The sequence below is a fragment of the Mesoplodon densirostris genome, chromosome 4 (assembly GCF_025265405.1).
Source record: "Mesoplodon densirostris isolate mMesDen1 chromosome 4, mMesDen1 primary haplotype, whole genome shotgun sequence".
NCBI lineage: Eukaryota > Metazoa > Chordata > Mammalia > Artiodactyla > Ziphiidae > Mesoplodon > Mesoplodon densirostris.
In genome coordinates this window covers 97342210-97369017 of record NC_082664.1, presented here as the reverse complement: position 1 = coordinate 97369017, position 26808 = coordinate 97342210, and the positions used below count along the sequence as shown (strand labels likewise).

General features: G+C 35.8%; 1 protein-coding gene across 1 annotated transcript in view; it reads right to left on the bottom strand.

The window, feature by feature from the left end:
* LOC132488541 (ankyrin repeat domain-containing protein 26-like) overlaps window positions 1-26808 on the bottom strand; it is a 64915-nt gene that overhangs the window by 22698 nt on the left and 15409 nt on the right. The window contains 11 exon segments of the mRNA XM_060096839.1: window positions 3600-3693; window positions 4034-4104; window positions 6945-7097; window positions 8493-9449; window positions 13015-13198; window positions 15053-15266; window positions 18564-18705; window positions 18989-19022; window positions 21063-21230; window positions 23522-23673; window positions 25397-26509. Coding sequence (XP_059952822.1) covers window positions 3600-3693; window positions 4034-4104; window positions 6945-7097; window positions 8493-9449; window positions 13015-13198; window positions 15053-15266; window positions 18564-18705; window positions 18989-19022; window positions 21063-21230; window positions 23522-23673; window positions 25397-26509 — 3282 coding nt within the window.

The following is a 26808-nucleotide window of genomic DNA, read 5'->3' as shown; positions in this document are numbered from 1 at the left end:
TGAATAAGAGTGGTGAGAGTGGGCAACCTTGTCTTGTTCCTGATCTTAGTGGAAATGGTTTCAGTTTTTCACCCTTGAGGACGATGCTGGCTGTGGGTTTGTCATATATGGCCTTTATTATGTTGAGGAAATTTCCCTCTATGCCTACTTTCTGCAGGGTTTTTATCATCAATGGGTGTTGAATTCTGTCGAAAGCTTTCTCTGCATCTATTGAGATTATCATATGGTTTTTCTCCTTCAATTTGTTAATATGGTGTATCACGTTGATTGATTTGTGTATATTGAAGAATCCTTGCATTCCTGGAATAAACCCCACTTGATCATCGTGTATGATCCTTTGAATGTGCTGTTGGATTCTGTTTGCTAGTATTTTGTTGAGGATTTTTGCATCTATGCTCATCAGAGATATTGGCCTGTAGTTTTCTTTCTTTGTGACATCCTTGTCTGGTTTTGGTATCAAGATGATGGTGGCATCGTAGAATGAGTTTGGGAGTGTTCCTCCCTCTGCTATATTTTGGAAGAGTTTGAGAAGGATAGGTGTTAGCTCTTCTCTAAATGCTTGAGAGAATTCGCCTGTGAAGCCATCTGGTCCTGGGCTTTTGTGACTCTTACATTCTTTTTTTTTTTTTTTTTTTTTTTTTGCGGTACGCGCTCTTCTCACTGTGTGGCCTCTCCCGTTGTGGAGCACAGGCTCCGCACACGCAGGCTCAGCGGCCATGGCTCACGGGCCCAGCCGCTCCGCGGCATGTGGGATCCTCCCGGACCGGGGCACGAACCCGCGTCCCCTGCATCGGCAGGCAGACTCTCAACCACTGCGCCACCAGGGAAGCCCAAACTCTTACATTCTTTAACGCATGGTCTCATCCATAATTCATCTTTCATCACTTATTCTCTTCTTTTACACTAAATTGACTTTCAATCTTGTAACTCCACTAAAAGTTTTGAGGGTCATCAAGAACCGTTTCTTCTTCAGTCCTTACCCTGCTTCACTTCTCAGCAGCAACCGCGAACATGACCACACTCTGCCTCTGCTCCTCTGAGCCCACCTCAGTCTGAATGACAGTAACCCTTGATGTTCAGTCCTTGACCCTTTCTAATCCTCTTTCTAAATTCTCTCAGGGCTCCTTACATCTCAAGGCTTCGTACCAGATTCCCTAACCTGCCTTTCCAGCCTTGACCCCTTTGCTGAGATCACCTGTACTTTTCTCTCCCCCTTCTTGCTCCTCATAGACAACATCCTCAGCCACACTCATGAGCCATTACTCAGTGTGGATTATCCTTGTACAGAGCTATTCTTGGACACTTTACGTTTATCCTTATTGGTGTTACTTTGAGTGTAGTGTTATTTTCTAATCTTGGGGGGCACCCTCACCCTTAGGATGTTGACCAGCATACTTTGTCTTTATTTTCTTTTACAATGCGAAAGCTTTTCACAAGGATCAGATTATCAATTATTTGTCCTTGTTTTCTCCTTTTTTTTTTTTTTTGGCTGCATTGGATCTGCGTTGCTGCATGTGGGCTTTTACTAGTTGAGGTGAGTGGGGGCTTCTCTTCACTGTGGTGCGTGGGCTTGTCACTGCAGTGGCTTCTCTTGTTGCAGAGCACAGGCTCTAGGAACGTGGGCTGCAGTAGTTGCAGCACATGGGCTCAGTAGTTGTGGCTTGCAGGCTCTAGAGTGCAGGCTCAGTAGTTGTGGTGCACGGGCTTAGTGGCTCCCCGGCATGTGGGATCTTCCCGGACCAGGGATCAAACCCATGTCCAATGCACTGGCAGGCGGATTCCTAACCACTGCACCAGGGAAGTCCCTGCCCTTGTTTTCTTTTGAATAATTTCCTATTCCATAGAGACCTGACCTTATGGAAGTCTTCTGACACTTCTTTCAGGTGAATACTCAACTATATTGTTTGGAGTCTTGAGTCAGCTAGAGCTCTCTCTTCTTCCCAGCCCAGATTCTTCATCTCAACACTGTGCTGACCATATATCTTAACTCAGGTTGGCTCTGGCCTGGGGATTCCTGAGATGAGAACTTTAGGAGAAGCCAGGGCTACTGACTGAGTTGGTGAAAAGCTCTCTCATTAAATTTTTGATTTGTGTAGACCTTAAAGTGGCCAATAATTCTATGTCATAATCCTAACTCATTTCTATAGGAATCTACAGAAAATCCCTCATTATTTTTTTTAATACGCTTAATCAGTGTGGGGTATCCTTACAAAATTTTCAATTTCTGATACCCGAATAGATGTGTTTGACAATGTAAGGGGACATCTGGCACTCTCATTCACATGAGACTCCTTTTGTCAACATATTGTATTGTCACTTGTATGAAAAGTATGCTAATACAATGTGACTAATGCATATCAAGTCTAGAAAAAATAATTTTCAATGTTTCTTTGAACACAAGAAGGGCCAGTCAATAGAATGTTCTAGTTCCCCTGACAGGTATATCTGTATAATGACACTGCATGAATCTAACTATTGTGATGGAAAGAAACGAGTTGGTAGGTGCATCTACCTCATCCCTCCAACTTAGGGTTCACAATAGAATCTTCTGATTTTTAAATCATAGGTAGCTTCCCCTACAAAGGAGAGTAGAAACGATAGGAGAATCCCTTTCTGCTTGGTAAATAGTTACATAGCTTTCACTATACATTGATAAATTGGAATCCTGGATTACACATCAGTCTTTTCTGAGACTGGCTGTTACACCTTTGAAAGGCTGATTAACTCAAGTGTCTGGGAGAAAAACTGTTCCTGAACTTGCTATGCTAAGAGCATCTGTTACTATGTAAGGCCCTGATTGAGCAGCCATTTCTACTTTTTCACTGGCATCTCTTTTCTTTTTTTAAAGAAAAAAGGGGGACTTCCCTGGAGGTCCAGTGGTTAAGACTTTGCCTTCCAATGCAGGAACTTTGATCCCTGGTCAGGGAGCTAAGATCCCACATGCCTCCTGGCCAAAAAACCAAAACATAAAACAGAAGCAGTATTGTATCAAATTCAATTAAGACTTGAAGAATGGTCCACATCAAAAAAATCTTTAAAAAATAAAGTAAAATATAATCCAAGAAAGGAAAAAATACATTCCTTACAGAAAAATGCTTGCATAGTGACCTAGTATTCCTTCTTGATAAAGAAAATGAACTACAACATTAAAAGTAATTCATTCTCAAAATAGCACTGGAGGGTTTAGATTACAAGGGAAGTTCAGAATTCTAGATCAAATCATTACTCAAATTTCTGGACTCAAACAGATATTTGTGTACCACTGTTCATAGCAGCATTATTAACAATAGCCAGAAGGTGGAAAAATCACAGTGTTCATTGACAGATGAATGAATAAACAAAATGTGGTATATATAAAATATTGCTTTTGGACTGTCACCATCTTTTTAATTAAAGTCTTACTATAAAAATCAATTTTATTATTTCAGTCAACTTCCTCTACAAAGAGGAATTATGCTACCAGTAGCAAGTAGTATCAATATAAAAATAAACTCTTTTATCAATGAGACTTTTCATATTGTCTAAAATATTCTTATATATTACTAGTAAAAAAATTAAAATTCCTTTTCAGCATGACAGAAATTAAGAGATTGACTTACTGAACTTGTACTTAACAGGTTTTTCTGAAGCTCTTCAATTTTGTCCGCTTGCTTCTTGACTGTAGCTTTTAACTTGGCATTTTCAATTTCAAGCCTAAAATGCATATTTTAAAATAATTATTCTCACACATAGATTTTAAAATACCACACAGTTTCTGAACAAACACCTGCAGGTTCAATTACATACGTTCTTAGAATTTTCAAAAGTAGATGATTTGGCAATTGTGCCGTTTTCTAGTTGTGTTCTGTGGATAATGTGAAAAATTTAGAAATAATGGAGAAAAATTATGCATTTCAAAATAGCTCAAAGCTGAAATGTTTACCCAGCTTCACAATGATGTATTTATTGTCATAACTGATATAATTCTCATACTATACTGCTTATCTGCTCTATACTTATACTAAGTTATTTTCTGTGCTGCTTTAAATTGTACTTTTGGATGTGATCCTGCGTCTTCTCAGCACATCTCATGGCCTCTGTACGTCGATCCTGTGCTTCTTGCAACTAAAAGGAGAAAAAAAAATTTTTAATTACTGATCTAGCAAATCCGCCATCATCTGTTTTTATGTCTTTCATCTGCATATTGTTTATGGCTACTTTCCTGCTGCAACAGCAGAGTTGAGTTGCTACAACAGACACCTTGTGAACCACAAAGCCTAAAATATTTACTATCTGGCCCTTTACAAGTTACTGACCTCTAGTACTGAACCACAACATCATTCATGCTTTAAATTATATTTTATCAAATAAATACACAAATTTATAAATTGGCCAAATGGGGAAAGACATTTATATTTTTTACTCCACGCTCTATACCAACTATAATCTTAAATATCCACATATGTGAATGACCACAGCTCTTCCAGTGATTATGAACGTTCACACTACACACTACTGTTGGTGACAACCAGATGCTTCAGGGACTAGTGTGAGAGGTAGTATCTACACAGGAGCCAGAATGTGTGGGTCTGAGTCCCAATTCCACCAGTTATTTGCTGTATGTCCTTGAGCAAACTACTTAAGTTTTCTGTGTCTCAGTTTCTCCAGCCGTAAAATGAAGATAATAATAGCACTGACCTCACTGGGATGTCGGGAAGATTAAATTGGAGGGGGGTATACATAACTTATGTAGAAAAGTACATGGCACATAGTAAATGCTAAGTGTTTACAATCAGAATTATTACTATTGCTGTATTTTACGTTCTAAACAATTTGATATTTTAGGCAGATGGCATGCCAACAGAAGTGGTCTCCTGTAAAAGTCACACTGAAATCATTCTCCATACCATTGAAATTGGCACTAACAGGGAGCATGAGGACCAGAATGTATGTGCCCAGTACTTCAAAAACTTTCACTGATTCCACTAGTCCTTTTTTCCACTTACAATAATTTATAACTTACTTCCTCTCTGTACTACTCAGTGGGCAGTGATCATGGACTAATATGCAAATAGCACCTCCTGGATTGAGTGGTACATAACTTACATGACCATCAGAGGAAGGGTTAAGTCACTGGCTTGGAAATATCACCCTACTGCTAAATCAAAGTTCTGAATGAATTCACTCCCAGCAACTGGTTATGTCTAGAAAGTACTCGGATGAGAAAATTAAGGTTATGTGGTATGGATATTGGAGAAGCTATCCACAGAGCTTTACAGTTGGTGAAGTGCTATCAATGTGAAAATCCCCAGTTCTGGCTGCATAATGAAGGAAGGCAAATTTAGATTTTTTTTCCAGAGTGAGGGAAAAAAAAAGAACATTTAATTGAACAATTCTCCTCCATTAGATTAAGAGCTTTTAATTGTATATTTAATTGCTTAAAATACATTTTAATAAAAGATTATATCAATATCTCCAAGAAAAAGTTATTGGTATGGTATAAAGTACTTAATTGTATCCTAGCAACTGTTAAGCTAAAATATTTTCAATTTATGCAAGACAGGTGCCGTGCATATCAATAAATATTCCCTGTTAGACAAATTTATACTTAGACGAGATTCTCTCTCATGAAAAAAATTAAAACAGTGTAAAATTAAGGGCTAAACTCTTCTTCACAGACTAGATGACAGGGTCAATGAGAGCTAGGACAGTCAGAGAGAGAGCTTCATGGAGAAGACTGGGGGCCAGGTCTGAATAAATGGAGGATTAGGCAGGAGGAAAAGAAACTGTAAAGACAGAAAGGACAGCATGAGTAAAGGCCAAGAAAAGGTGAAATCAGCCAATTAACTCAGAGGATAAAACCCAACAGCAGGGAGATAAAAAATATGTCCACACAGTAACTTGTAAATGACTGTTCACAGCAGCATTATTAACAGCCCAAAGGTGGAAATAACCCAAAGGCCCATCAACTGATGAATGGATGAACGGCTTAGCCACATAACGTGCTGTTCGACAATAAACAGAAATGGAAGTACTGATATGCGCTATAACATGGATGAACCTCGAAAATGCTACGTCAAATGAGAAAAGCTAATCACAAAGGACCACATACTGTGTGATTCCATTTATATGAAATACCCAGAATAGGCACATCTACAGAGGCAGAGATTAGACTGGTGGTTGCTGGGGCTGAGGGAGATGGGGGCCATGGGTGATGGCTAAGGGATGCAGGGTTTTCCTTTGGGGGTGATGGAGATGCTCTATAATTGATGCCAAGTGCACGACTCTCTGAATATACAAGGAGAGATTGAACTACACATTTTAAATGGGTGAATTATATGATATGTGAATTATCTCAGTAGTTTTCTTAAAAATACAATGGCAGGATCTAGATAATTTTCTTAATTTTCTATTTTGGGTGTACATACTATACACGATCTGAGTATCTCTACGCTTTTACAATATATCTAAAATGAAAAGAAAATGAAGGCAGTGCCTAACTTCAACTGGTTTGTATAATGACCTTTCTGCACAAGTTATTCTGAAATCCATGAAATAAATATACACAGATACTATATCCATTCACGAAAGTGAAGATGAAAAATGACAATTTTATGGAACATTCCATTAAACATTATCCTCTGATTTTATCTGGCTTGCTTCATCATGGTAGTAGAGATATCACTAAAATATACTGTTTAATAGAAAAAAAAAGTCTCTCAACTTCTGTGAGGAATCACGCACAATTCTCAACTTTCCTAAGGGTAAATATTGTAAGAAAAAATATATAATGCAAACGGCAGGATGAAAGTCAGAGTTTAAGAAACAAGTGCATTATAAAGATAACAAAATTATAATAAATTTACTTGTAATGAAAAGACAAAAGAAAGCCGTCCATGAAAATGAGTGTCCTAAAACACTTTATCCTATACATTAAGTATTGACACGTTAAATTTCATACATACCTGACTTGTGACTTGACGTAATTTTTTCTTTAAATCCTGTGCCTCATCTTCTAAATTAGTACGATAACGTGACGTGGCCTCCAGTGAAGCCTCTGACATAGATTGCTTTATTAGGGTATCAGCCAGTTCTTGTTGAAGTTGTCTCACAAGTGCCTAATAAGATACTCTGTCACTGATTTTATAAATTACCTTATTATTAAGTTATGTTAATAATAGATAACTCCAACCTATGTACTTTGAAAACTATCACCAGAGACATCAATTTGTCTCCTTCTTCTTGTATGTGCACCTTCCTGCTCACTGAATTTGGTTTAAGACACAGAAGGTGTTACCCTCCGGCCTTATCGCTATTAAGTTACTTAGACAATGGATTCAGTCCCACTATCCACTCCCTGCCCTTCCCGATCAATTTGCTGAGCTTGAGGACCTCCTCAAGTCTCAGAAAGAAATGGGTGTGTAGGTGGGACGAGTGGTGGGAACATCTTCCCTCTTCTCTACTGGAGGCTTCCATTAACTTCAGAGATCCTCACATATTCAATGCAGTGCTCAATAGATTCCTATCTCAGAATTAAAATGAGGTCATTCCCATTTTAATTCCTAGAATTAAAATGAGACATTCAGGGCCTCCCTCTGCCTCCCGATAGCAGCCCCTATGACCCTGTCCCCCACCCTATTCCTGCTACTCATGAATCTGCCACCCCTCACTAGTCTGAAAATGGGAGTCCAATGCCAAATTAATAAGTCACAGAGAGCTACAATTCTCTTTGTATTGGACAGATTTATATCCAAATGATAGTAACTGAGCCTTGAAATGAGAATTATGAGCAAATTATTTGTAAAAATGTTCCAAGTAAACTATAAATAGAAGTGGGAAGATTAAATCAAGTATAGTTTTGCTAAAGCTCACTACTTTAATCCCAAATTATGATTTAATGAAAAGTAGATGCCTTTAAAGAGTTGAGAGGTCATAAGAATACATGGTTTGAGGCTGAACTATTTCCCAAATTAATTCAAATTGACATGAATAAAAATAAAATTATATCAACTAAAAAGTTATGACAAGCTACTGAAGGAAAAGTACTATGAGATATGGCATCGACACATCAGTTCATTTGGGAAATCTGGAATTGACTGTCAAGGTAATACACACAACTGAACCTTAATTTCAAAATAATTCATTTTAGATCTGAGCGTTTCATTTATCTGCTTCATCATGATACTAAAATGTGGTGACAAAAAGATTAAAATTATTAGCTTAGCAGTAGAAGAGTAAATTACTAATACCTGTCTATACCCATTAACAATTTATAACTTAATCTCTTAAAATTTCATAGGTGACACAATGTCTCTACTCAAAGTAAAGCACCTCTCAGGTCTAATTCTTTATTTACTGGATACAAGGTATGCTTTTAGGCTGATTTACAGTCTATAGATTTATAGTCTATATATTATTTCTATTCAACTAGATTCAACATTTAGCCATAATCAAAATCACTTTGAATTTTCTTTCAGGAAGTCTGAGAATTATTTCTCTTCTTGGATACTTACTTCTCTTTCTGTTTTCTCATTTTCATACTGATACATTCTCTCTTTTAAATGATTACATTCATTGATTAACTCCTTGTTCCTTTCCTCCAGCATCAGACCTTGTTTTTCACTTTCAGCTTGAAGTGTTTTCACAATCTCCTGAAACTGGTCTTGGATGTTAATTACTGTCTTCTCTCTACTGTCAGCTTTGTTTTGCGCATCATCCAGTTGCTGTCTGAGCAATATGTTTTCACTCTGGAGTTGAGATAATCTCTCTTCTAAGGATTCCTGCTTTCCAATGTATTTATTCACTTTGCCTTGTTCGCTTTGATACATGTGTTCAAGTTCCTTCTTTTGACACTGTGCTTGGCTTAGGTCTCTCTGTACACGTTCTAACACCAAAGTCTTTTCTCTGAGAGCATCCCTCGTGTGATGGAACTTGGTTTTTAGGCTACTGAATTTACTTTCAGCTTTAGAAAGTTGCTGGGAAAGCATCTCATTGTTATCTTTCAGGTTAGACACATCAAAATTCATTTTGTCCTGCAAGCGTAACCACTCATCTCTTGCTCTCTGGAAGGCAAGTTCCAGGTCTCTTTTTGATGTCTGACTTTGATGGTGATCATGTATCTTAGCAGCCAGTCTAGAATGGTAGGATTCCACTTCTGTTTCCAGTCTTTCTTTGCTTTGTTTTTCATTCTCCAGCTTAGCATCTAGCATTGTATTCTCAGCTGTCAGAACATTAAGCTGTCCAGTATATTGGAATATTGTCTTTGTTAATGTTTCCTCATTCAGTTTTATTGTGTTTTGAAGATCATCATTCTTTTCTTTTACAATTTCAATGTCCTCAACATATTTCTTTTCTTTTTCCTGGTTCTGACATTTTATTGTGTCGATTTCCAGTCTTAGCATGGCAACTTCATCTTGCAACATGTGGTTTTTATGTAACAGATCTTTTTCTTTTTCAGGACTATCGGACACCTAAGTGAAATAAAGGAGATTTTTAGCTAGTACTCAATAAATTGACATTTCATGATTTCCTCTGAAAGACTAACCTATATGTTGATACAATGAAAAGGCTGCAATAAGTGGATATCCAACTGGAAAAAATAAGGTTGGATACAAACCTCAGACTTCTTACAAGCAGAAATCTTCAAAAGTTCAAAAACTTAATTGAAGACAATGAATCCATGAAAGTAAAAAACAAACCACAGGAGAATTTTTAAGAAGCTCAGAATTGGAAAGGCCTTTCTCTAAATTATAACAAACCCAGAAGGCTTAAAATAAAAGATTAATAAATCTGACTATACTTAAAAATTGCATCTGATGTGATATATTTATACAGTGGAATACTACTCAGCCATAAAAACAGAATGAAATAATGCCATTTGCAGCAACACGGATGGACCTAGAGACTATGATACTAAACGAAGTAAGCCAGACAGAAAGACAAATATCATATGATATCGCTTATACATGGAATCTAAAAAAATGATACAAATAAACTTATTTACAACACAGAAAGAGACTCACAGATGTAGAAAACAAACTTATGGTTATTGAAGGGGAAAGAGGGGGAGGGATTCATTAGGAGGTTGGAATTAATATATACACACTACTATATAAGAAACAGATAACCCACAATGACCTACTGTGTAGCACAGGGAACTACACTCAATATTTGGAAAAAGAATCTATAAAGGTATATATATATATATATATATATATATATATATATAAAACTGAATCACTGTGCTGTATACCTGAGACTAACAGAGTATTGTAAATCAACTATACTTCAATAAAAAATAAAATAAAATACCACCTGCTAGCTTAAAAAAAATTACATCTGCTATCTAACCTATACAGCTACCCCATAGTAAAAGCCTAGCTCTGTATATATTTCAACATTAGATTTCCTAAAAATTTTTTTCCTGAGAATATTCCATAAATATTCTATGTTTCTACTATTTATATAGTCCTGAGACTATTCCATAAATATTCTACATTTCTAATATTTTTATAGTCAGTTACAAGAATCACATCTACTGATAACTGTACTAAGCACTTCTACAAACATCAATTAACTCATTTAGCTATGACAGTCCTGGAAATGAGGAAGTCAAAAATACAAGCAAGCTGCAGGCTTTTCTCCAGGTCTTTTGACTTTACTATGAGTCCTCTTACACCAAACCACAGCTAGTTCTCTAGTACAAACATATAAATATGAAATGAGCCTTATATTTCACTATGGTGCATACACTAGTGGTAAATAAGGTAAAATTTATAGAGATCTTAGAAAATCGTGAGATTATTCGCTGCTGCAATAACTTTTATTCTGTCTTCATAATGTTTAAAATAGTAAGGTAGGGGGAAATACAATGAACTGTTTCACTAAAAATAAAATACTTATCAATAAATTATCACTAAATAAATATTATGGCATATCTATCACTATTTTCAAAAGTTCCTTGTACTGAAATAGGACACTACATGGAGCAAAGTGTTAATTTTCTCACAAGTAGAAGAATGACATCCAAAAGACGGTCTCTGAACTGGCTATACCTTTCCCCCTTACCATCAGTGGAAGGGATAAACTAACCTCTCTATTAATCTATCAAGGAAGTGAAATCACTGCCAAAAACCATAATGTTGTTTTCTTTGTTTGTTTTGGGGTTTTCTCTTTATTTTTTGGTAATTTTTAAAGTTTATTCTAAGGAAATATTTTTTTTTTAAGTGCTCAAAAATGTTTTTACGGGCTTCCCTGGTGGCGCAGTGGTTTAGAGTCCACCTGCCGATGCAGGGGACACGGGTTCGTGCCCTGGTTCGGGAAGATTGCACATGCCGCAGAGCGGCTGGGCCCGTGAGCCATGGCCGCTGAGCCTGCACGTCCGGAGCCTGTGCTCCGCAATGGGAGAGGCTACAACAGTGAGAGGCCCACGTACCGCAAAAAAAAAAAAAAAAAAAAAAAAATGATTTTACAACTAATGTTGCAGCTTTTTTGATACTGAAAAATTGTAAGTGATGTGAAAATGTCATTGATGGGGTACTGGTTAAAGAAATGACAGTGAAGCCAAGAACAGACTCTGATTTAGGCACTGAAAATGATGAGGTGCATAGTGATTGACATGTTCACTCCAAAGCAGAGGGCAAGAACGTATTCAGTGCTGGGATTTGGTCGAGTAGTGTTTTCGATGGTGGAGCACACATGGTCTTCCCTGCCTAAACCGCCATCAGGGTGCAGACCTTTCTAGATGGTAGCAATAGTTTTCAGATTATGAAAAGTTCATCAGTTCCTATGGAAAATATTAAAAGCCGCTCCTTGGATGAGGCTATTGTATGTCACTGCTTGACTGTTGCAGACAAATGGATTTAAATTAAACATACTACTTGAATTAAATTTAATCAAATATATTTCAATTATGTTTGAACTAAAAATATTAAATATCCAATGGACGAGAAACGTCACCCCCCCCCAAATATACTTAAATAGGTTTTAAATATCCTCTACACTGTCTGTGATGTATAGTATTGGTTTTTAAAATATATACATATACAGATACATAGACACAAATATTTGAAAATGATTAAAGAAAATATCTCAGAATTCATTTCCTTATTAGTCATTTCTATCTCCTTTTGTTTGGCAAGGTGACTGTAAAATTCTGGCATTCTGCTCTCGAGAAAGCTGCCTCTGAGCGTCATTTCGCTCTTCTACAACCTGGAGACACATTTCATGAGGTTTTTGATCTCATAACATTAAAAAAAAAGTCAAAAGCTTAAGAGCAGAATTAAAAAAAATAACTGTTAAAAGGAAGTAGCCTTTTAAAATAAACACAAGGATATTTATCCCACATGAATAACTTAAGATTTTAATTTAAATGACTGCTAAACTTATCACAGAGCAAAAATACAGGGAGATATAGTATTGTGAAAGAAAATCTTTTTTTTTTTTTTTTTTTTTTTTTTTTGCAGTATGCGGGCCTCTCACTGTTGTGGCCTCCCCCGTCGTGGAGCACAGGCTCAGCGGCCATGGCTCACGGGCCCAGCCGCTCCGCGGCATATGCGATCCTCCCAGACCGGGGCACGAACCCGTATCCCCTGCATCGGCAGGCGGACTCTCAACCACTTGCGCCACCAGGGAGGCCCAAGAAAATCTTTTAACAAAGCATTTAACTAGTTCCATCGCAGTCTCAAGGCAATTTACCCTGTATTTTAACACAGAAAAGCCAAAATTAACACATGGATTGGAATTAAGAATATTACTTTCGAATGGACCAAAAATGCCAATCATTATGTTAATCATTAAGCTCAATTTACCTTCCATTCCTCCATTCAGAAAACATACACAGAGAATGTATTAGAAGCTAAGAATGGCAAGAAATTAATAGCTTAAGCTATAAATGTCATAGTTCATATTTAGGATGAGATAACACTTTTTATTTGTTTTAAACCTAAATAATATATATTAAATCAAAGAGATATTACAAATAATACTGATGAAATACTGTTGGAAATTTGAAATTTTCACCAAAGATTAACTTACCTGATTCAGATTATTTCTCACAGTCCTCAGTTCCATGTCTAGTGCTCTGAGAGTGAGTTCAAGTTGTTGTTTCATTTCAACTTCTTTACTGTATTGCTCTTCTTTTCTTCTTAACTGCTCCCTAATTTTTTCATATAACCTGTCAGCATTTCTTCTCTTCTTTTTTTCTTGTTTTAGGGTGAATCTGCAGTTAAAAATGCTTACCTTAAAATGTGTTTTGTTGGAAAATAAAAAGTTCATTTTATGATCTGGCTCTTCACCCGCTGATTTAGTATCCTAATGAAATTTCTGTTCTCCAGTTTTTTTTTCCTTTCTAGGTCTCATATTTTTAATTCCTCACTTCAATCTCTTCATAAAGATATATATACTTGAAAGGTAGCAATGAAAAAACATTCTGCCACTTAAGTAAGTTTTAGTCAAGAGTAACTCTGGTGAATAGTGTAGGAAAGAAATTTTGAAATTATTCAGTGAAGTTAGGCCGAAAATTACCCTGTTTTCCACACTGTCATAATTACTCCTCCTTTAGGACAGATAATTTACTTACTAGTTAAAAAGAGAAGTTGTTGTTTAGAAACAAGTTTATAAGTTCACTAGAAATAAAATTTCAACTTCATAAAATACTACAGGTACCCCTAAATGACTTACAGTGCCAGATAAAATCTGCAGATGCCTTTTACAGAACAAATATCTTCAGACACTGTAATCCAAGACTAGGCTAGGGAGTCTAATATCTGTTGCCCCACACTTTTTATGTTTCTTCTTTTGCAACATTTTCAACTTGTTGATTATTATCTATTTAATAAATAATTTTAAATTCCGTAAGGCAGGATCCATATTAATTAATTAAATAGAGAGTATTTTGTGCTTTCAGCACAAACCTGTGAACTAATTTTATCTCTGTATGAAAGAGATATTGAATAAACTAATCAGTAATCACCTTCCATTTTTACCTTTTATTTCATCCATGCATATGTTAAGAATAAAACTACATAAATGTTTTTGAAAATTTTGTCTTCAGAAAAATGGCCATTTCATACTTCTGTGGGTGGGAGTGTAAAGAAATATAAACTTTCTGGAGAACAATTTAGAAACATGGATCAAAGACCTTTTTAAAAAGTTCTCATACTTTAACCAAATAACACAATATTAAAGAATTTATTCCAAATAAATAATCAGAAATGTAGAAATGAATTTATAGAAGAGACATTCCTTGTAGCATTAAATATAATACAGAAAAATGAAAAATAACTGACATTCAATTTGCTAAAAAAATAATGACCATAATTCAAAAAGACACAAGCACCCCAATGTTCATTGCAGCACTATTTACAATAGCCAGGACATGGAAGCAATGTAAATGCCCATCAACAGAATGGATAAAGAAGATGTGGCACATATATACAATGGAATATTACTCAGCCATAAAAAGGAACAAAATTGGGTCATTTGTTGAGACGTGGTTGGATCTAGGGACTGTCATACAGAGTGAAGTAAGTCAGAAAGAGAAAAACAAATATCATATATTAATGCATATATGTGGAATCTAGAAAAATGGTACAGGTGAACTGGTTTGCAAGGCAGAAATAGAGACACAGATGTAGAGAACAAACGTATAGACACCAAGGGGGGAAAGCAGGGGGGTGGGATGAACTTGGAGCTTGGGATTGACATGTATACACTAATATGTATAAAATGGATAACTAATAAGAACATGCTGTATAAAAAAATAAAATTAAAAAAAGAGAGATTACAAAAAAATGAGGCTTTGTATGGAGGACTTCTGTATGGCCATGAAAATGATGATTTGGAAATATATACATTAAATTATTAGTAGAAGTATCCACTGTTAAGAACTTGCTGTATTATTTCCAAGAATTTCACACTCCACAATACTAATGAAGTTTTCTCCCCTGTAAAATCCCAGCAGGTAAGTTAGCAATTATAAAACTTCCCGTAATATTAAAGTAAATACACATCTGTAGTATTACAGTAAATAAAAACAGTTCAAATATTTCTTGAAAACCAAGATGTTCAATACCTCAAGCTGCAGAGCTCTTGTTCCCACTCCACTTTTTGATGCTCTAACTGTGATTTCATTTCTTTTGTTTCTGATAGCTCCTTTTGTAGCCCAGTAACCTTACTTTCCATTTTTTTATTTTTTTCTGTAAGTAGTTCACAGTGATCTTTTTTAAGATCTATTAATCTTTCATATGAAAGAACTGCATCCCGAATTTTCAATAAGCTAACAGAATCTGCATTAGGAAGAAAACAAAGATAGAAATAAAATATATGAGTAATTTTTATGTATAAAGCACTGTGCATTTTCACCTTCACTCATCCATACATTGAACAAATACCTTTTTTTTTTTTTTGGCCATGCCGCACAGCATGCGGGACCTTAATTCCCTGACCAGGAATTCAAGTGGCTAAATATACAATGCCCCAAAGAGGTGGAGGAAAGAAACAGAAAAAATATATATTTGAGGAAAAGAATGGCCAACAACTTTCTAAACTTAATGAAAACTACAATCCCACAGATCCAGGAGGATCTGGCAAGGAGAGAAGAAGTGGAAGTAAACTATTTTGTAATATTCTTATCCTATATATGATGTGGTACAATATTACTTGAAGGTGGACTGTGATAACCCTAAGTAAAATACTGTAAACCCTAAAGCAACCACTAAAATAGTGAACAAATGAGTTACAGTTAATAAACCAAAAAAACAAAAAAGAAATAAAACTACATCATAAAAATTACTTGATTAATCTAAAAGATGGCAGAAAAAGAAAAGGGGAACAAAGAACAGATGGGATAAACAGAAATCAAACAGCATAATGACAGATTCATACCTACTGTATCAATAATCACATTAAGTGAAAATGGTCTGAAAACCTCAATTAAAAAGCAGATTGTCAGGGACTTCGCTGGTGGCGCAGTGGTCAGGAATCCACCTGCCAATGCAGGAGACACAGGTTTGAGCCCTGGTCCTCCCACACGTCATGGAACAACTAAACCCATGCGCCACAACGACTGAGCCCACATGCCACAATTACTGAAGCCCATGGGCCAACAGCCTGTGCTCCACAGCAAGAGAAGCCACCGCAATGAGAAGCCTGTGCACCACAACGAAGAGTAGCCTCCACTCGCCGTAACTAGAGAAAGCCTGTGCGCAGCAATGAAGACCCAACACAGCCAAGAATAAATAAATAAATAAATAAATAAATAAATAAATAAATATTTAAGAAAAAGCAGATATTCAGACTGGATCAAAAAGCAAGACCCAACTGTATGCCTCCTATAAGAAATGCACTTTAAACATACAGACATAAATTTGTAATAAGGTTAGAAATAAGATATACCACACTAACATGTGACAAAACAAAGCTAAGCTAGACTGGCTATATTAATACCAAACAAAGTAGACTTCAGAGCAAAAAACATTATCAGCAATAAACAAGGTCATTTCATAATGAGGAGTGTCAATTAATAAGAAGCATAACAACCCTAAACGTTTATGTGCCTAGTAACTTCAAAATATATGAAGCAAAACTTGAGAGAACTGCAAAGAAAAATAGACAAATCCACAATTACAGTCTGAGATTTCAATACCCCTCAATGAATAAGTGATAGAAAGAGCAGGCAGAAAATCATCAAGGATACTGTAGACTTGAACACCACCATTCTTTTCAAGTAGCCATGGAACACTTACCAAAAGAAGACTATATTCTGGGTTATAAAATAAAGGAGTAAGTCAAAAGGATTTAAGTCATACAAAGTATGTTCTCTGACCACAAAGCAATCAAACTGGAAATCAAGAACAAAAATATTTCTGGAAAATACTCCAATATTTGAAAACTAAATAACACACATCTAAATCATCCTTGGATTAAAGAGGTAATGAAAAGAGGAATTACAAAGTATTTTGAACTGAATAAAAATGAAAACATAATATATTACAATTTGTGGAATGCTGCTTACTTGCATGAAAATTTATAGCACTGGATGTCTGTATTAGAAAAGAAGGTCTCAAATCAATGACCTTGGCTTCCAACATAAAAATCCAGAAAAATAGCAAATTAGGGGACTTCCCTGATGGTTCAGTGGTTAAGGATCTGCCTTCCAATCCAGGGGACACGGGTTCGATCCCTGGTCGGGGGACTAAAACCCCACATGCCATGGGGCAACTAAGCCCGCCCACTGCAACGACTGAACACGCAAGCCACAACTAGAGAGCCAGCATGCCGCAACTACAGAGCCCACACACGCTGGAGCCCACACCCCATTTGGAGTGTCACAAATACTGAGCCCACACGCCACAACTAGAGAGAGAAGCCCACGCGCTGCAACAAAAGATCACACATGCTGCAACTAAGACCTAACGCAGCCAAAAATTAAATAAATAAATAAATATTTTAAAAAAAGAGCAAAGTAAACCCAAAGCAAGCAGAAGAAAGGAAATAAAAAACATCAAAGAAAAAATCAATGAGAAAAAACAAAACAAACAAAACAAAAAAGACATGGAAAAATCAATGAGGGACTCCCCTGGTGGCACAATGGTTAAGAATCCACCTGCCAATGCAAGGGACACGGGTTTGATCCCTGGTCCAGGAAGATGCCACATACCGCAGAGCAACTAAGCCTGTGTGCCAAAACTACTGAGCCTGCATTTTATCATCCGCAAGCCACAACTACTGAGCCCACGTGCCACAACTACTGAAGCCCATGTACCTAGAACCCATGCTCCACCACAAGAGAAGCCACAGCAATGAGAAGCATGCACACTGAACGAAGAGTAGCCCCCGCTTGCCGAAACTAGAGAAAGCCTGAGCACAGCAATGAAGACCCAACACAGCCTAAAATAAATAAATAAATAAATATGTTTTAAAAAAACCAGTGAAACCAAATATGTTCAGAAGATGAATAAAAGTGATAAACCTCTAGCCAGGCTGATAATGAAAAAAAAAAAAAAGACAGAGAGAAGGCACAAATTACCAATTTCACAGAAATGAGTAATGAGAAATTACTACAGATTCTATAGATATTAAAAGACTGACAGACTAATATTATGAACATTATGTAAATAAATTTGACAACTCAGATGAAGTGGGTAAATTCCTTGAAAGAGGGAAAATACCAAAGCTCAATCAAGAAAGAACAAATAGGGCTTCCCTGGTGGCGCAAGGGTTGAGAGTCCACCTGCTGATGCAGGGGACACGGGTTCGTGCCCGGGTCCAGGAAGATCCCACATGCCATGGAGCGGCTGGGCCCATGAACCATGGCCGCTGAGCCTGTGCGTCGGAGCCTATGCTCCGCAACGGGAGAGGCCAGAGCACTGAGAGGCCTGAGTACAGAAAAAAAAAAAAAAAAAAGAAAGAACAAATAAACTAAATAGCCCTATATCTAAAAAAGAAACTAAAGTCCTACTTAAAGACCTTCCCACAAAGAAAATTCCAGGCCCAAATGGCTACACTGGTGAATCCTACCAAATATTACAACAGTATACACAAAAATATACATCTAAATATACATATTTATACCATGGTCCTACCTTTACACTCCATGCCAAGTTGTTCTATTAGCAACATGGAATTCTTATAATTAGAGTAAAGCATCTGGCAATCCTCCAAAGCTGTTTCAGATGACTGAGTTAAGTCATCAAGGTCATCCATAGAATTAATTTGCTCTTTGACCTACAAATAAAAAATACTATTTCACAATGTCCCCAAATTACTTATAAAATATACTAAGTGTACAGAGGTGATAAATATCTCTTTATTAAAGCAAAAACACAGATACTTTTTAAAAGAACAGATTTTTATCAAAGGGATAATTTTATCAACAGTGTTTCTAAATTATTTTTTCAAAGTAAATGTTTCTACAACAAAGGAAGATTTTCTATTTTTCCACTATACCTTTCACAAAGTAATTTTTTACTACAGGATAATATTTTTTATAATTAATTTTTTACTCTACCTTGTTCTTTTCATTAGGTGTTTCCTTTGTAGCCCTAGAAAAACAAATGATTCTTTTCAGGCAAATATTAAATACTTAAAATACAAAGAATACCTAAACCTATTGTTTTTTACATAAAATCTTTGCATTGGTAATTAATTTTCTATAAAAGAGATTAAACAATAAATAGAAAGAGTAACATTAAAGGACAAAGAAAATACACCATAATAATTTTTTTTTTTTTCCTTTTTTTTTTGGGGTATGCGGGCCTCTCACTGTTGTGGCCTCTCCCGTTGCGGAGCACAAGCTCTGGATGCGCAGGCCCAGCGGCATGGCTCACGGGCCAAGCCGCTCCGCGGCATATGGGATCCTCCCAGATCGGGGCATGAACCCGTATCCCCTGCATCGGCAGGCGGACTCTTAACCACTGCGCCACCAGGGAGGCCCTACACCATAATAATATTAACAAAGCATTAAATTAGATTAAGCTGACAATCAAAGGAAAAGGAAAAACATAATGTTACTTGCATTATTTGATAGGAAGAAATATACCAGGGTTTTTTGTTATCGTCATTTTCAATAAAAACTAACTTTATGGCACTAAAACCTATTTGGAAAGTATTAAGTCCTTATATGAAAGAAACCCTTTTTTAAAAATCATGATATTAGCTTTTCGAGGACTTACTATGTAATTGCTATGCATTATTATAAGCACCTTACATGTCTTAAAGGCATTTTAATCCTCACAACAATTCTGGGAGAGAGGTAATACATTAGGTCCTTTTTACACAGGAAGAAATGCAGCACAGAAAGGCTAAGTAACTTGCCCAAGCCCATACAGCAGATCAGCAGCTGACCCAGAATTCAAACCCAGGAAATCTGGCTTCAACACTTGTGTTTCACAATATGATGAGAAGGTAATATTTATTTTTAAGTGTTTTTAAGTAATATGATAGCAAATGAATCTGTATTATCATTCCATGTCTAGTTATAACTATAAATAATAATTTCTGAATCTTACACATATATTTCAAAAATAAAAAGACTTTAGACCCAGGCAATATTGGAATTCTCTTTTCAATAAAGATTTGCTTTTGTAAAGAAATTCATCAACCCATTGATGAGGGTTTCATTCACCCATTCATTCATTCACCCATTCAGCTGTTTATTCATACATTCAACATATACTTAGCGCACAATACGTGTTAATGACACTTTTGGTATAGGAAGCATGACTTTTGTAATTTAGAACTTTATAATCCAAAAGTAATAATCTGTGATAGATTGTTAATAGTTTTTTTCCTATCAAATATAAACAAAATCTTACCCTTTTCCCTGGAATCTAAACCACTATGAAGTTAACGTAACCTGTTTTAGAGTACCTTACAAAACCATAGCCACTCATGATGATAATGTCATCTAGAATTATCAAGGAATGATTAAATCCTTTTCAGTATGGCCTAAATGTTTGTAAATTTATGATTATATAATTTTTAAAAATCTATGTATGATAGAATAACTTTTAAGTACTCATCTGCATATTCAATTATATAAGAATATTACACTTCAAAATCAATGAACAAGCCCTTACCATAAAACTACACGTGAATAGAAGTATTATGTACAATTAGTTTACTCTAATATTTTAAAGATAATGTAATACAATCAATAAGCTTTCTAATATTGGACATGCAAACAAGATTAAACTGAATAAATGCATCCTCTACTGGCTCATTTCCAACAGCATACAAACATACTCTAAAAACTCCCATCTTAACATAAAAAGAGAAAGGAAACTCCCTTGAATTCCACATTCCTCTTCAGTTACCATCCAGTTCTCTATTGCCTTTCCCAGTAAATATTCTCTAAGGAGCCGTTTATACTTATTCACTACAGTCCAGCTTCCATGGGGAATATTTATTGAAACTACTTCTGGTCAAAGCCACTCGTCCTCATCTTAACCTTTCAGCAGCGTTCATCTGGTATAGTTGAGAATACTCCTGTCATGGCCTGTACACTATATTATGCTGTTCTATTTCCAGAAAAAGTATTCAGTGCTAATATTTCTTGACCTAAAAGAATTTGTAGATTTTACCTGCCATCATCCTGATCTACTCCACTTGAACTGCTGTCATCCTTCATGTGTAGCAGACCACCACTCAGTGAATCAGCCTTCTCAAACATTGGTGTAATCACACATTCTTTTGATGTCCATTTTTCATTTTCATTTTTCTTTACTTCCTTCATGTGCACGCCAGGACCGCTACTTTAAAAAATCCATTAAAAAGCCAATGTTTTCTAATAATTCTACTGATAAAGAATAAAAAACCAATTTTTGTAAAATTCCAACTCTTACCCATCATAAGTCATTTATTAGTTCACAAAACAGTTATGAAGTACCAACCATATGCAAGCAAATACAAATTCTTGCTTCAAAGACAGATACACAATTATGATACAATGTGATATGTAAGAGTTGACACATGAAAGTTATAAGTGAACATAGGAAAGCTTTACAGAAGAGGTTAAATAAACAGAGGAGGTCATGAGGAAAAGAAAATGGAGAAAATCATTCTACTTGGTGATTAGAATGTGAGCACAAAGTTTAGACATATGGAGTCTAGGTGTTTCCGAGAAACTTGGAAGGAAAAGTACAAAATACATGGAAGGAAGCAGAGAGATGAGTCTGGAAAGACATTCTGAAGAACCTCAAGTGCTACAATGAAAAGCTGAAGTTCACTGCCTAAAAGCAATGACTCTTAGACATGGGAGTAATAATTAGATTTCTACTATATTTTTTTGTTTTGTTTTTATATATAATAATGTTTAATTTGCATGATTTTTAAAAATAACATGAGGTACATAAAACACGAAAGAAGAACTCAAGGAAATATCTCGGGGGGAAAATTTACTTTTAAACACCCACATGTTGGGGTCATGTCAGCATCAGGGCTGAAAAATAGGTACCTCATAGTATCCCTCCACCACCAGCAACAATTTGGCATCTATCCACAGACAAAAGTGGCTTTGTGGCAGTTGCAGGATCCAGCACCATAAACCAAGGGACCTGGGAAGAGTCCTGCCCACCCAAGTGGTAACAGACATACAGACCACAGCCCAGCTGTGGACCCTGCATGGCCCATGAACTGGCTCCAGCCACTCTTAGCAACGTCCAGGGAACCCCTGGAAAACACTGTCTTAGACAATCACCCACAGATGAGAGAGCCTTTGTGGAAATCCAGGTTTCCAGCAGAGAAGTGCCAGCATACCACTGGAACCAAAAAATGCAAGTTGGGATACATTGGAGAGGGCAGTTATTAAAGACTGGAAGAGGTGACTGCTACTTCAAATTCAAAGACAGCAATGCAAAACTTCAAGTAGCATAAAAAATATCAAGAAAACATGACACTACCAAAAGATCACAATAATTTTCCAGTAACAAATCCCAAAGACATGGAGATCTGCAATCTACCTGATAGAGAATTCAAAACGGTAGGTTTAAGGAAACTCAGTGAGCTACAAGAAAACACAGAAAGACAACCCAATAAAATCAGGAAAGTAATATACAAACAAGATGAGGAGTTTAACAAAGAGATAGAAATAATAAAAAATAACCAAATGGAAGTTTTGGAGCTGAAGAATACAATGAATGAAAGGAAAAATGCAATAAAGAGCACTGACAGCAGAATGGATCAAACAGAAGAAAGAATCTGTGAGTTAAGAGACAGGAGCTTTGAAATTATCCAATCAGAGGAGAATAAAGAAAAAAAGAATGAAAACGTGGGAAGAAAGCCTACATGAATTACCAGATACCATCAAAAGAAATACTTCCTAAATCATTGCAGTTCCAGAAAGAGAAGATAGGGAGAAGGTGGCAGAAGCTTATTTAAAGAAAAAATGGTTGAGAACTTCCTAAACCTGGCGAGAGATTTGGATATCCAAGTTCCGAAAGCTCATAGGTCACCAAGCAAACTCAACTTAAAGAAATCCTCGCCAGGAGACATTATAACAAAACAGTCAAAAATCAAAGACAAAGAGAGAGTCTTAAAAGCAGCAAAAGTAAAGAGGCTTGTAAATTATAAGGGAACCCCCATAAGTCTATCAATGGATTTCAAGAGAGTAGGACGACATATTCAAAGTGCTAAAAGAAAAAACCTGCCAACCAAGAATACTCTATCCAGAAAAGTTGTCTTTCAGAAATGAAGGAGAGATAAAGCCTTTCCCAAACAAAGCAAAGCTAAGGGAGGTCATCACCACTAGACCTGCCTCACAAGAAATGCTGAAAGGACGCTAATTAGTAACATAAAATATATTTAAATATACAACACACTGGTAAAGGTAAGTATACAGTCAAATCCAGAATACTCTAATACTGTAATACGGTGCTGTGTTAACCAATTAACTCTAGTATTAAGGCTAAAGGACAAGAGTATTAGAAATAACTATAACCCTAGAAAAATATAAAATTTGTTAATCATGAACATTAGCTCAAATGAGAACTTGTTTTATAGGAAAATAACAATTATCTATTGTTAAATACTGACATAGGCTTACCTATCAGAATCTTCATTCTCCATGGTAGGAAACTGTTGGTTATTAGTTTTTCTGCTCTTTCTCTGTTGAATTAATCCACTATCATCAGCATCATATATGTTTTCTGATACTTCCATTTCACTACTTTTGTGCTTCTTCTTTGCTTCTTCAACCTTTAATGAAAGTTTGACACTACATATAATCGTTATTACCTTATTCATTATAAAGACCTTTTCATTGTCATTAATTACTTGACTCAGAGTTTGCCCCGGCTTTAAGCAATAAAAATAGTTTTGTGCTTACTTTAATTTTTTTAATTACAAGTCATTGAAATTTTTGTAAAGTCTGCTTCTCTCTGTTTGAGGAAAAGAAATAAAATTTTAAAATTTTCAAAAAGGGCTTTCTTAATGTGGTGCAGCTATTCACATCCACTCTTCCCTGTCTGATGGCAGAGACAGAGAAATAAAGAGACAAAGACACAAAATTTGTCCTCTTTGGTCTTTACCACCTGGATTTTGCATTAAACAGCCAAATTTAGAGGATGGGACACCTTGGTGCTTCAGTAACAAAAAGGAAACATCCTTCTTTCTGCACTGAAGCTATTCTTCCCCCACTGCCTTTTACAATTCTTTTTTCATTTGGATCCTGGGAATATCAAAAAAGTGACGGTGTTCACTAAAATATATGAACCAAAGTTTACCAAAAAACAGGAGTAGAGTGAAATTGATGAACTGTTAGTTAGTGTGGAATTCTGGAAAATGAGTAATGCCTCCCAATTTCACATTCAATAACCATGAAATTTTATAGCTAAAGGGTATAGAAGTAATTATCTACTTTAGCCCCACTATTTACCAATAATGGGAATAAAACCAAGAAAGGTTCAATGATTTGTCCAAAGCCCCTAAAGTGGCATTTCCTATCATTTCATGGCACCAAAAGAGATGATACAATTCTGTAACCCTGAATCTGATAAATTACCAAATGAATACATCAGATTAATCAGATAAGTTAAAAGTGTGACTTTGGCAAAGTAATTTAATGCCTCAGTTGGGGGTAGGGCTCATCTCATTTTCTTTTAAAGGAGAATATCTACAGATTTTTGTCTATCTTTAAAACTCAGTCAATGCACCTCTTACACAAAAGAGCAAACAAACAAATTTAAAACTCTATTACTGGAAGGAAAAAAACCTCACTGCACGTCAAAACTCAGTTTTCTCCTTTGGAGATAAATACTGAATTTGTTTGGCTGAGGGTTTATACTACCTATATGATAAAATCATACATGTCAAAACTTACCACATTTTATTAAACAACATAATGTAAAGGTCTGACTCAACAGAAATATCTGAGAGTGGTGATTAAAGAATATGTGGGAGTACATGTATTTGTTATTAAAAATATCTTGAAGTGGTCATGCTGGAATTCTAAGTGCCAAGCGATTGAGTAAAGCAGAGAAGATCGCATACACTAAAGCACAATAAAGAGATTAGTTTACCAGGAATATGTGTTTATGTCCCTTCTTTCAGTCACTGCTTCCTTCCCATACTATAGAGTGTAATTTATATTTAAAACCCAACAGATTAAAAAGAAACCCCCAAACCCTAGCTTATTATATTTCTTAAGCAATTTCCTTTGTGGAAATTCTGGCTCAGAAAGTCACACGGTATGTAACTAAATTAGTTTCCCAGTTCATATGAAAGACTGACAGAGAGAGACTTAGGTTGATTAAGGAACAAAAGCCATGAAAATAGTTTCCTATTATTTAGATGGCAGAAGTAATCTATTTCTACACAATTACCTATTTAGCTGACCCCATTTTATTACTAAGTGGAAAATCAGAATGGATCAGATCATTGATAAAGAGAAAGAACAAAGTAGCAGCAAATGAAACTCTACCTCTTTTTGAAGTTGAATTTTCTGTTGTCTGAAAGCCAGGAACTCTACTTGTAACATGGCTATCTCATTCTTAAGCTTTTGCATATTTTGCTGTAATTCTTCATTTAGATACACTTGGGATCTTCTGTTACTATTCAGTGGAGAAGAACTCCCATTTTCTAATTCAGGTTGCATGCTTTTAGAGTTATTAGCACTGCAATTATCTGCAAGCAATGGCTTCTGGAACCAGTCTTGTATTGGTTTGGTTTTCTTACAAGTATTTGTAACAGCAAAAATATCACGACTTTTTATTTGAATCATGTGTTTCATTTCATTGGAGCGGGCAAGCCATAAATCAAAAAGTCTTTTGGGATCACTAGACTGAGGTATACATCCGATGTCTAATTTCCAATTAGTGGTATTTTGGTTCATATTTTGTAACATTTGCATATCAAACTCTTGGTCTTCTTGCATTTCAAATGTAACTACTGGGTCCCTTACTTTTTTATTTTCTGTATCATTATAAAAACTCTCCTCATTTTTGTTAAAAACATGTTCAGTGTCTAGTTTATCACTTTCATAGTCTAATTTAACTTCAGTTAAATAAAGCTGTGAAGATGATGGGCAAGCATGTCCCCAAGACCCAGAGGTTAAATAAGATGGAAAAACATTTTCAAGACTGGGTTCTTTTTGTTCAGGAAATGCTTGGAATGCTAGAGAGACAGATACTCTAAATGCAACTTTTGCCTCACAGTCAGGTATATTATTTGTCAAATTAGAAGGTATTTCCTTTATGTTTGCTCCTTCTTTAGGGTCATCATGTAGTGGCTCTTCCTCAGGACAAACAGTAATTTTGTATTTTTCAAAAGTTCCACCAAACTTCCACTTTAACTTATTTGTGATGTGTTTGAAGTTATTTTTCCACCCTAATTTGCCTTGTTTGATCCACATTTCCTCATGCTTTTGTACACAAGGAAGTCCTGAACATACAGATATGTCCTCTCTATCACATTCCTTATTCATTTCTGGTTCTTGAGGCATTTTTTGCAGATGCAAAAGCAGAAGATCAATTGGCTTGATTTGATTTTCAGATGTCTTTTCTGTCAGGGTACATGTTTGTAAAATAACTTTATCCTTAAGTAATCAAGGACAGACAAAGAAAAATAAGAAAATAATTAAACTTTAACCATTAAACTTCTTAATCTATGTTTAGCTACTCACAAATCACTGGATTACAACTAAGAAGTGAAAAATAACTTGCCTTAGCCTGAAACAGGAGAAAAACATGAACTCACAAACCCAATTTTGTCACTGTTTGTTTGAACTAAATAATTCATATATGTTAAATCTACCAAAAATGAATTAGGAGATGATTTTTAATGTTACAAAGGCTTCCTTACTTAAAAATATTTCACCTCACCGTACCTTAAAAA